This window comes from Trachurus japonicus, chromosome 18, assembly GCF_045865225.1.
Source record: "Trachurus japonicus isolate A0001 chromosome 18, Traja_1.0".
Taxonomy (NCBI): domain Eukaryota; kingdom Metazoa; phylum Chordata; class Actinopteri; order Carangiformes; family Carangidae; genus Trachurus; species Trachurus japonicus.
The window spans coordinates 21,014,336-21,026,390 of NC_140924.1; the positions used below are offsets into that span (position 1 = coordinate 21,014,336).

General features: G+C 39.3%; 2 protein-coding genes across 2 annotated transcripts; both read right to left on the minus strand.

The window, feature by feature from the left end:
- Positions 1–823: 823 nt before the first annotated feature.
- On the minus strand, positions 824–2,815 carry LOC146969254 (transmembrane protein 272-like). Its single transcript, XM_085759370.1, has 4 exons — positions 2,752–2,815; positions 2,607–2,657; positions 2,280–2,489; positions 824–1,074 (listed from the first exon to the last, which is right to left on the minus strand). The coding sequence occupies exons 1-4, from the start codon at positions 2,813–2,815 to the stop codon at positions 824–826; spliced, it is 576 nt and encodes a 191-aa protein (XP_085615496.1).
- Positions 2,816–5,221: 2,406 nt separating this feature from the next.
- LOC146969255 (transmembrane protein 272-like) lies at positions 5,222–7,137 on the minus strand. The gene is made up of 4 exons (XM_085759371.1): positions 7,095–7,137; positions 6,933–6,983; positions 6,615–6,818; positions 5,222–5,520 (listed from the first exon to the last, which is right to left on the minus strand). The coding sequence occupies exons 1-4, from the start codon at positions 7,135–7,137 to the stop codon at positions 5,246–5,248; spliced, it is 573 nt and encodes a 190-aa protein (XP_085615497.1). The 3' UTR covers positions 5,222–5,245.
- Positions 7,138–12,055: the final 4,918 nt, after the last annotated feature.

Here is a 12,055-nt window from a genome sequence, read left to right on the forward strand (position 1 = left end):
TGAAAAAAGTCAGTCACCTGTGGGATGGAAAGAATAAAAATTAAGAAAATGGCGTGTGAATGCTGATAAAACAGCAATAAATCTGCAGAATAGATTTAGCACTGAGGAAACGATATAATGATATATCTAGTTTAGTTTTAGTTTATTTTAAGTTTATTTCGGACATGTTAAAAGAAATAAAACATAAATGGACAGACATAAAAAATAAAAACTTTGCAAAGACAACATATGAACAAAAAAAATAAAAATAATAATTGAATATAAAGATAATTTGATTTTCTTTTTTGTTTGTTTTTTCATATCCGAAACGGAGTGGGAAGATTAGCCTACTAATCTGTATCTCTCTATATAGTCATATACATATAAAAACATATACAAACACATTCATACATACAAAGACCAACTGAAAGTAACGAATAAAGTAATGAACAGAGCAACAAATAAACTAAGTCGGTAAATAATACCCAAATAAATAATAATAAGCACCTTGTGGTTGTTGTCAGACACCCTCATTTCTGTACATACTGAAAATAATTTCTTTGTATTTCTTTTTTAACTGGATTATGTTTGGACACTCTTCTTCTTCCACATTCAAACTGTTCCGTAGTTTAGTTCCACAGATAGAAACACAAAAGCTCCTTGTTGTGTGTATGTTCCGGATTTTGAAATAAAATTTTCCCCAACCCCCTTCCCTTTCAATTATATATAATATTTTATATTATATATAATCTGTGTTAGAATCTGTCTAATTTTCGAGTTAAGCATGGATCTGTTGGTTGGTGTTAAAATGACGCGTATTAGTCTCGTGCTGCACATTGTGAATTTAAAAACCAACGTTCTCTCTGATGTGTTTCCTACTGCTCAACTCAAACTGTGCTGTGGTCGTTTCTGAGCCATTCAGGCAGGAGCGGAGGCGAATGTAGCAGTAGTAGAACAGTAACAGAGCCAGGAGGATGTAGACCAGAGCAGTGCTCCCAACGGCAAACAGGTAGACGGTCTTGTCGCAGTACGGTCCCACGTCTGTCATGGTCTTGTTGTAGTTGGGCTCATAGATTGGGTAGATCCACACATTTCCTAGAAAAAAAAATGGCCTTATGATTTAATACCTTTAGAGAATTTTAATGGAGATTAATTTAATGGATGATTGTAATGAGGGCATAATGCACATCTAATGCCAGCAGGTGGCTCTATTTCTTTCTATCAAAATAAAACTCAAATAAGATTTCATCTCAATAATCTTTTAATATCTCAGCCCTGCTTTTACTGAGACTAGAGACTGGATCATTTTAATCATCTAAAATACAGAAGGTTGGATCCACACACTGTGAAGGGAGTAACGGGTTAGCATTGGATCTTCAGGGAATCATTACATGGACATCGAGAGGCTGCTACATGTCACTACAGTGTGTTGATTCTCCAGTTGGAGCACTTTGATGGAGGAAAGAAAATTATAAAAGAAATATTGGACAAGGTGGAGTTAAAGAGAAGCCTCTATTTGTCTTTCATAGGGATTTCCTCCAGTGTGTTACATTAAAGCAGAAGTAAGCGATCCGGTCGTTTTGGCTAATGCTGCAGGCTTTTGAAACCGTAAATTACAGCTTCAAGTCACGACTTACGACTTTGTAGCGTTCCAGGCAACCCGCTCGTGTTTTTCCGACCTGTTTTACCTGTGAAACTGCACTATAATGGCCACTCGTAACTTCCGACCCGTGAACTCGTACCAGATCGAACTGGTACGACTTCACAGGTCGGAAAAACACGAGTTACGGGTTGCCTTGAACGCACCATAACTTCTTGTCAGCCGATGGAGTTAGCAGCCCCCGCCCTCGTCATGGATCTATTGGTCCTCGTCCCTACGTCACCACATTCACGCGCATCCCTTGGCTGCACACACAGCCCTTCATGCCGTTCTCTCTCCTCATTGGATAAAACTTGTAGGATACGAGAAAAGTTTTCTCCTCGGCTCAGAGCAGAGCAGAGTGACTGACAGACCCGTGTTTCGGTCCCAACACTCTATAGAAGTGATTGCTGTCGGAAGATAGAACTATTTAAGACTTATATTAACACAAAAATATCGCTTACTTCTGCTTTAAATAAACAGAGGTCATCTTAAGAATTATTGAAGCCATTCTTATTCCTTATCTTATCGTAACTAATTAAAATCATTACGATCTCCTGTTGCATTGTACTGTTGTACTTTATGTCTTTAAAACCATGCCGATCTCATGCTATAATTTAGTTTGTAAATGTGTCATCATCTACTATCTGTCTCCACTCACCAGCTATGAAGGCAATGAAAAAAGATGTAAGTGAGTTCCACATCATGCAGAATTTACTGAGTAGTTTGGAGATGTGGTCTTTATCCTCCTGGGAGGATGAATGCTGGGGCAGGCAGGAGAACAGGGCCAGCAGCAGGCTGAACACCCCCAACACGATCAGATAGATGGGGATGTAGGGCTGCTGTGGACACTCATTCAGATACATTGTCCCTGTTGGACACAGAAGAGATCTGTCAGTGTGCAGAGTCTATGTCAAGACGTTCTGGTATTAATGCATGTGAAATGTGCACATCATTCATCACCATTAAATGTGCACAACTCACTCACCAATAATAATATGTGCAGAAGGCAGGATGCCCAGAAACAGCCTGGAAGATCCTGAAAGAAGAGAAAATAGCAGACACTTTAAAACTCTTCTCTGAACCTGAGATAAATCTAATAGAGACAAGAGTGTGTGACCATTGGCTCTCACCCAGCGTCCACAGTAAGAGTTGAGGAGGTTTGGGGAGGCGTTGAAAAAAATTGATGTTGGACATTGTAGCAGTGATGAGGGCTCCAACCTGCAGAGGAGGAGACAGATCTGAGAACAATGTGGAAGATAAAACTTAAAACCTGTAAACTGACAGTGACATTTGATACAACATGATCTTTATAAACCAGAAGACAAGAGGAAAATAAAGGTCTTAAAATACACAAGTTTTGTCTACCATCATTCAGCAGCACAAGACAAACTCAACATTTTCCACTTGAAGGATGGTATAAAGTTGATCATTTTATAACCATGACAACTGAAACTAATCATCAATTAATCAATCATACTTAATTACAGCACCTATCTTGATAACAAAATAATTTTGAAAAAATTTTCAAGCAAGAAAAATTTGCATCTGAGACACCGGGATCTGCTGTTGTCTTTGTTTTTTATTACAGTAAACTGAGAATCTCGATTTTAGAGATGGTCATTTAAAAAATGTGAATACTAATAAGAATTTTTGAATATTTGACTATACATTATACACCAAACAATCCATTGATTAATTTAAACAATAACCAGTACTAACAAAAAGGAGCTAGTCATTGCAGCTATGATCCCAATAAATGATCATTAAAACACTGAATCTCTCAGAAGTAAATGCACTATGTGTGTAAAAATCTGTTGAAATGGAAATAATGGTTGAGAGTAAAGAAAAGTCCACAACACCAAAAGAACTCCAATGCAAAAATGTATTAAAGCTACATGACGTTCGAGCACCACCGGCTCTTCCTCAGGTGTTAGAAGAGCCGGTGGTGCTCGAAACGTCATGTAGCATTAATACATTTTTGCATTGGAGCTCTTTTGGCATAGCAGACTTTTCTTTAACCTCATGTCACATTTTTCTTGGTCCAGCACCCACCCAACTAGGATGTGCGTGCTGTTTTTTACTTCTATTGTGGAAATAGCGGTGAACAGAAAATATCGCAATAATATATAATCAAATATTCAGCACAGTCCAGATCTTTACCTTCTTTGTTCTCCCTCCTCAGCTTTAAACCAACGGTGGTTGTTTCCTCTCATGAGAAGCTGAAGCTACTGAGAGACCATGAGTGTGCTTCAGTAAAACCACAGAGAAACAGGAACTCAGTGTACGTGTTGGTACGTACATACATAAGTCCATACGTGATCAAGTCAGTGTTATAAAAGTAAAAAGCACCAATTACTGTCAGCTCTATGAAGTTAGGGAATCCACTGTGACAACAATCGTCAAAACACCATGCACTGAATTACAATATTTTCTTGATTTTACAGTAAACTACTGGCAGCAGGGTTGCTACTGTGAATTGTGTACAGAGCTCTCACTTATAGTCACTGACTGTGATATGGATGCAAACATATTACCTGACCAGACTCACCCTATTTGCAAGACATCTATCAAAGACACGACGAAAAATTACACCTCACTTATTCCTGTATGAGAGAAATGCAACACTTTGAAAATGAGATCAAACTAACAAACTGGGAAAGCATCATGAAAGACAAAGATAGTGAGCAAGCCTGCAGGGACTACTGAAAGCATCCCCTACAGAAAGCAACACATGAACAACACATCATGGCAATTAATGAAAGAAAGGGACGCAGCCCTGAAAAAATATTTAAAATCAGACACTAGACACTGATCGTTTAATATATAAATGCTGTAGAAATAACACCACTTGCCAAGACAAATTTCCCTTACGGGACTGCAAAGTTTATTTGATTTATTTGATTTGATAAAACCATATGGCAACATAGGAAGGCCAAAGCAAACCTTTTCCTGAATTCTAAAACACGAGCAAAGGGCAACTCTTAACTGCCACAGAAAAGCACTGACCAACTCTTAGGGGGAAAAAAGGGGATGAGAGCTTGATCATTGCCAATAGTTTTAATGATTCGTTTATCAACTCTGTGTTGGAACTAGGCAACAGTTTAGCAAACATACAATCATTTGAGTTTTTAACAAAATCTACACTATCTTCTTTCTTTACTAACAAACACTCTCTTGGTCTTGTCTTGAATTTCATCTTTGTTGAGTTTTATATTAGATTGTATATCAGGACAAGTGAATTAATTTAGTGGTTTCTAATCTTTCAAACATTAGTTGAAGGTGAAGAAGACTTAAACAAAAAAAATCTAACATTAAACATTGTAGCACAATATGTATGATGTTAGCTTTGGCACTGATAACTTGTATTTGGCAATTTTCACAATTTTTCAATTTACAGACTAAACATTCATCAAAATATGATGGCTTTATTGAGTTCAATTACTTGGATGGGATAAATGTAACCATTACAGGTTATTATACAGTAGGTCTTAATTGGATTTGATTGTTTCGATGCACATTAGTAAAGCATTAATAGAATAGGCTCAGCACTGAGGAAACTTGATGATAATTTGTGTTGAGTATCTATTACAACGTTCACTCTGATGTGTTTCGCACTGCTCAAGTCTAAACTGGAACGTTGTTGTTTCCGAGGCTGGACACATACGTAACAGTAACAGAGGAACCACTAGTTTCAACAGTAGTAGAGCTTTTAGACGTTTTAAAGATTTTAGACTTGTAGCTGCTGCCGCCGCAGCAGCAGCAGCAGAACAGTAGGAGGATGTAGACCACGGTGGTGGTCCAGAAGGCAAACTGGTAGAGTGTCTTGTTGCAGTACGGTTCCACGTGCGTCATGTTTTTGTTGTAGTTTGGCACATAGATTGAGTAGATCCACACGTTACCTAGAGAAAAAAACCTTGTAAGACACTGATCACAGTCTCAGACTTTAACACACCAACCCCCTTTGGTAAAATGTACAGTTACATTAAAGAGTCTTGAAATGATTTTGGTGATCAAAGGTCAAAGTCACAGTGACATCTCTAAAAAAAAAAAAAAAAAAAAAAAAAAGTTCACATGGGTTCAGGAATGAACTGATTAGATTTTGGTGGCTAGAGGTCAAAGGTCAAAGTCAGGATGACCTCGCAAAACATGACTTTGGCCTATTGAGTACAACATCTCCAGAACTCCTGCAGGGAATCTCTTCATTTTTTTTGCACAACTGCCCACTTGGACTCAAGGACAAACTGAGTAGGTTTGTGTGGTTTGTCAAGGTCTTCACATAACGCTTTTAAACCATTACTAAAGATATCACACATAAACTCTGACTAAATTGCACATGAATGGTTCATATGTCAAAAAGATGGTGTGATGTTGGTGTGACGACTCTTTCCCTCCCTTCCTCCTCTGCACATACCGCTCTTCATGCACAAATCGCGTCTTCAAGAGTTACACGTGGAAATGACGATGCCAATGATGCAGTGTACCACACTGAAGTCAAGGTGGCAATGTAGCTCTATGCTGGATGCTGGGTGGCTTATAATGATATCAAGTGTCTTCTTTCATGTGAATAAACCTTGAGAAAAAGCTGGAGGTGTGCAGTGAAGCCCCGCTATACGTGACAGTATCGTGGAAAGCCGCGGTGCTCACATTGGGATTACTGTACATTGGGTATTTGGACCCAGTGTGAATGACGAGGCTTTCCGCGATACTGTTGCGTGTAGCAGGGCTTCACCTTGATGTGAACCCAACGCTGAACAAGCTTTTCTACGCAATGTGGCCCTGCTAGAACTGTTTTCCAACCCTACCCTACCTTTCATGGAAGAGGTGAAACAAACATCAAATAAACAGGAGGGCTTTTAAGACTGATTAAAACCATCATCTTATCTCATCTAATTAAAACATTACAATCTACTGTTTTATGTCTTTAAAATCATGGTGATCTCATGCTATGATTTAGTTTGTAAACATGTTTATGACCTACTATCTCTTCACTCACCAGCTATGAACCAGCAGAAGAGGAAGAAAGGCGTCAGTGAGCCCAATATCGCGTAGACTATTCTGAGTGTGTTCGAGCAGTTTTCAGTAACCCACTTGTTGTAAAACAGGGAGGACGGGGCCATCACCAGGCCAAACACCCCCACCACGATCAGATAGATGGGGATGAAGGGCTGCTGTGGGCACTCATTCAGATACACTGACCCTGTTGGACACAGAAGAGATCTGTCAGTGAGCAGGGTCACTAATGTCCTGACTTTCTGGCATGAATTCAGATACCCCTGAAAAGCATGTCTGTGAATATGCACAACTCACTCACCAATTGCAATACCAGCAATAGACAGGGCGCACAGAAACAAATTTGTACATCCTGAAAGAAGATAAAATATAGGTGTAATCTGAAAGAACAGACATTTTAAGACATTTCTCTGGCCTGAGATGAATTAAATAGAGACATGAGTGTGTGATTGTCAGCTCTCACCCAGCTGAGGCTTTGAGACTTCAGGAGGTTCAATTTTGGTCATTGTTGCAGTGATGAGGGCAACCTGCAGAAGAGGACACAACTCTGAGAACAATGTTGATAAAACTAAAAACCTGCAAACGGACATTTTATACAATATGATCTTTACAAACCAGAAGACAAGAGGAAAACAAAGGTCCTAAAATACACAAGTTTTGTCTTCCACCATTCACCAGCACAAGGCAAATTCAACATTTTGAATGATAGTGAGGTGGTTCAGGCATCTGTTTTGGATGCCTCCCTGGGGAAGTTTTCCAGGGCATCCCTACTTTGACTGCAGCCCCCGGGCCGCGACTTGGCCCCAGATTATCTTTTTGAGAGACACCAGTGTGTAAGGGAATGTTAAATCAAACTCGCTACCAATCTCTAAAGGTGTTCCTCAGGGATCAATTATGGGACCAATCCTGTTTAGTTTGTACATAAATGATCTTACCTTTGCATTGAAAATTTCAACTTTCAGTCAACTTTACTTGATACTAAGCTTGTTCTGACTGCAGACAAGACAAAATGTATGATATTTCCTAGTTCTAAAACTGTTAGTGATAATGTTTTGATTTCTTCATTAAATTGCTCCCGTGTTGGAAGGGTCTAGGAGTATAAATACTTGGGTATTTGGAGACCACAAATTCTCTTTTAATCATCATATCTATAACCTTGCCTGTAAGCTGTGTCAGGTTGGTTTCCTGTACAGAAATAAATCTTGTTTTCCAATGTTCTGTAGGGAGAGGATTATGGAAGCAACTCTCCTTTCCATTCTTGATTATGGTGATGTAATGTACAGACATGCAGCTGCATCAAGTCTAGAAACCTTGGACTCTGTCTGTCACGCTGCACTAAGATTTATTACTGGTGCTACTAGCTATGACACCCATCATTGTCTTTTATATTGCTTTACTGCTTTACCATCCCTTCCAATGAGGCGAGAGGCTCACTGGTTATTGTTTATTTTTAAAGCACTTCTCTGCAAATCTCCTGACTACATCTCTGTTATCCTTGCGTGACCATCACTACCCTACCCTGCACAATGATTGGTTTCTTCTTCTTACTATTGAACAGACTTGGACAAAACTGCCTTTTCCGTTTCTGCTGCACACTCTTTGGTTGGAAATTGGTTTCTCCACTGTCCCTAAACAAATTAAAGCAACAGTGTGAAATGTCATGTTCTTGCTTTGATTGATGGATTGTGAATTGTTCTGCGTGTGTTTTTTGTGATTTCTGTATGTGCACTCGGCCCCATTGAAAATGGGGGTCTCCCTCAATGAGTTCCGAGTTATAAATATAAATGTTTAAACTAAACTTAAACTAAAACCGGGACACCAGACATGAACCATTTTTACCTTCGCTGTTCTCACTCTTCAGTTTTAAACCAACGTAGGCCGTTTCCTCTTATGAAAAACTGAGGATTCTAAGAGATCATAACTGTGTTTCTGTAAAAACACATTAGCCCCCCATGGTACGCATTATGATGCCATTGGGGTAAAAAAATGTGTTTTTTTGTCTCAAAATTTTAACAAGTTTCCATTATTTAATAAGTAAATAAATTGCATGGAACTATTAAAAAATAAACTTTACTAATCTATTAGTGTAAATATAGGAAGTTATGTTTTCAGACCATTTTAGTGGAGCAAAATGGCAAACCTGTTTGCAAAAAAGGGTTTCAGTATGGCTTCCTGAAAGTCATTTGATAAATTAAAGCATTGTTATTTGTTCTCTATGGTCTTCTCTCTTTTTTGAAGTATTATATCATTAAAAGGGATGCATTGTGGAGATGTGACAGGCCAAAAATTGTTTTGTTGCCTGAGGGCAACAGCAACACACCTACAGGTCCAGTGATCAACTCAACTCAGTGTTATAACGGTGAACTGCTGGTAAAATGTTGAATGGTGAACAGAAAAATACTACAGTAATAGTAGGCTATATAATCAAAGATTCAGCACAGTCCAGGCAAAACTACTGTTGCCTTTACAGTAAATTGCGAATCTGGGTTTTAGATATGGTTTGAAAATTTGAATTATAACTTGAATTTCTAAGCATTTTACCATACTGTATACACCAAACAATCTATTGATTAATTAAAACAATAATCAGCAGTAAATGTTAACAAAAGGAGCTATTCATTGCAGCTATGATCCCAATAGCTCATTAAAATAGATCATTAAAACACAGAATCTCGGAATGTGTAAAATGTTGAAATGAAATTAATGGTCAACAAAAAATATCACAATAATAGAGTATAATCACATATTCAGCACAGTCCAGATATTTACCTTCTCTGTTCTCACGCTCCAGCTTTATACCAACGTTGGCTGTTTCCTCTCAAGTGAAACCGAGGCTTCTGAGAGATAATGACAGTGCTTCAATAAAAACACATAAAAAAGGATGACATGTACCTGTCCTGAGATCAACTCAGTGTAATAAAGGTGATCTGCTGGTAAAATGTTTAAAGGGACAACGAGGAGTTTTGGAAAAGCGAAGCGTTTTCACACTACTGTACATTTATGAGCCTTCGGGCGCACCATGAAATTCTTGGACCGGCACAAGACGGACTCATGTTTTCATTAATCAAGAATGAAAGTCAGAGGTTCGAAGACGATCACATACCGTCGTAGTTCCGACCATAAACAGCGATTCGGCGGCGTTATTCTCATGACTCTCCACGAAACCGAAAGTAAAGAAACGCTGGTCGGCTCGCCCAGCATTTCCGCCACCACTAATAATAACAAAACAACGATAGAGACAAAACGATATATTTATCGAAAATGGGCCCATTAACAAGTGTTGGTAGCGTAGATTCATCCACATTAACGTGAGACTTTTTTATAACCAAATAGAAACTCCTTGTTGTCCCTTTAATGGTTAACAGAAAATAACTAGAAAAAACATTTCCAAGAATGGAAATGGTGTGAATGCTGAAAGCAATGCTGAATGAGCCGAAGAAATTGTTGAAACAATGCTGAATGAGCTGAAGAAAGAAAGAAAGAAGAAAAGGACAGAAGGAAAGAAAGAAAATGGGAAGGGTAGATGGAGAAAGAAAGAAAGAAAGAACAAAAGGACAGAAAGAAAGAAGACACAGAGAGAAGGGTAGATAGAGAAAGAAAAAGGTAAGAAAAACAGAATAATAGAACATAAAGAGAATAGAGAATGAATGAAAGAGACAGAGGAGTAGTAAGAAAGAAGGAAAGATATTGGGGTGGATAAATGAAAGAGAGAGATATACAGAGAGCAGTAGAAAGAAAGAACGAAATGGGGTAGAAACAGAAAGAGAAAAGGAGTAGAAAGAAAAACAGAAAGAAACAAAGAAGTAAAAAGAAATGGGGTGAAAGAAAGAAAGAAAGAAGAAAAAGAGAGAGGGGGATGATAGATAGAAAGAGGTAGATGGATGGATGGATAGGGAGGGAAAGATAGAAAGAAGTTATGTAAAATACAAATGAGGGACTGTGACATTACTTCCGGGTCGCTGCTCGTGCGGTTGACCGGCTGGCGTGCTGAGCAGTTCTTTTAACTTTTTAACTTTCTTTCTTTTTAATCTTTCTACGCTTCTTTTGTCTTGGGACTGCAACTTTAAGTGCAATGGATTACCTGGGCCTGTTTTTTATACTGGTGCTTCTGTTAACTTATGCACATTGCGGATTACTCGTCGGGCACGGAGCTCAACCAGCGAGTTGTGTACTCCAGAGACTTCCTACTGCAGCTTCGGCTCCACGCCACTCAAGCGCCTGGAACGGGGACGCTTCCAGAGGAGATACTCCACGTCCCTCGATCCAGCTACGCCCCGGATAACAAAGGGAAAAGAACCCGGCGGGGAAGGAAGAAAAAGAGCGGAGTGAGAGCCAGACTCAAACGGGAAAGAGGTAAACACCAGCCGCTTCCCTCTGTTATCTTAGCCAATGTGCGCTCAATACGGAACAAGACAGACGAACTACAAGCTAATGCGACATACATGTACGAGTACAGGACAGCCGCAATTTTGGCATTTACGGAAACCTGGCTCAGTAGCAATGACAGCGACAGTTCTCTGTATATTGATGGCTTTGGGACTCAGAGAAGGAGGGCGACCTTTGTGCCCAGAGCTGTCCTCCTGCTCAACTCGCAGCCATCGCTGGCCCAAGAACTGTGTGGAGCCCCACCCAATCCCAGCCCCACCCAATGCCCCCAGCCCATCCCCATCCAGTCACTTCAACCCAGCCCCACCCAACCACCCATCACCCTCCACCCACCACTCACCTCCTAAGTTGTGTGGAGGGTTGGACTGGACTTGATTGGCCTGAAGGACATGAATGCACTGCACTTTAAAGTTGCATTACTTATTATTTATTTATTTATCTCATACTTGTGTGTGTGTGTGTGTGTGTGTGTGTGTGTGTGTGTGTGTGTGTGTGTGCGTGTGTGTGTGTGAGTGTTTGCTGTTTATTGTGATCTTACCTGAACTGCTCAGCGTGCTTTTTAATTGCCCCTTGGGGATGAATAAAGTTTTTTTTGAATTTTGAATTTTTAAAAGAAAGAAAGAAAAAGAGAGAAAAAAAGAGACAAAGGGTTTATAGATAGATACTGTAGGAGATGTTTACATCAGAAGTATAAAATAATTGAGAGGTTGATGAATGTGAGCTGAAAACCTGTGTGTGTGTGTGTGTGTGTCTGACGGTCTCTCTGTCTGCGTGTACATGTGCAGAAAGCCACAGAACTCCTCTCTCCCTAATGATCTGATTGATTGGCAGCCTGCCCTCAGAAGTTACCATGGCGACTCAACTAACTGCTTACATTTTACTGTGTGGAACAGTGTTGTGTTTGTGTGTTTGTTTGTTTGTGTATGTGTGCAGTGTTGGTAATAACGGCATTAGAGTATAACAGCGTTACTAACGGCGTTATATTTTTCAGTAACGAGTAATCTAATTAATTACTTTTCCAATCGTTTTTTTTTTTTT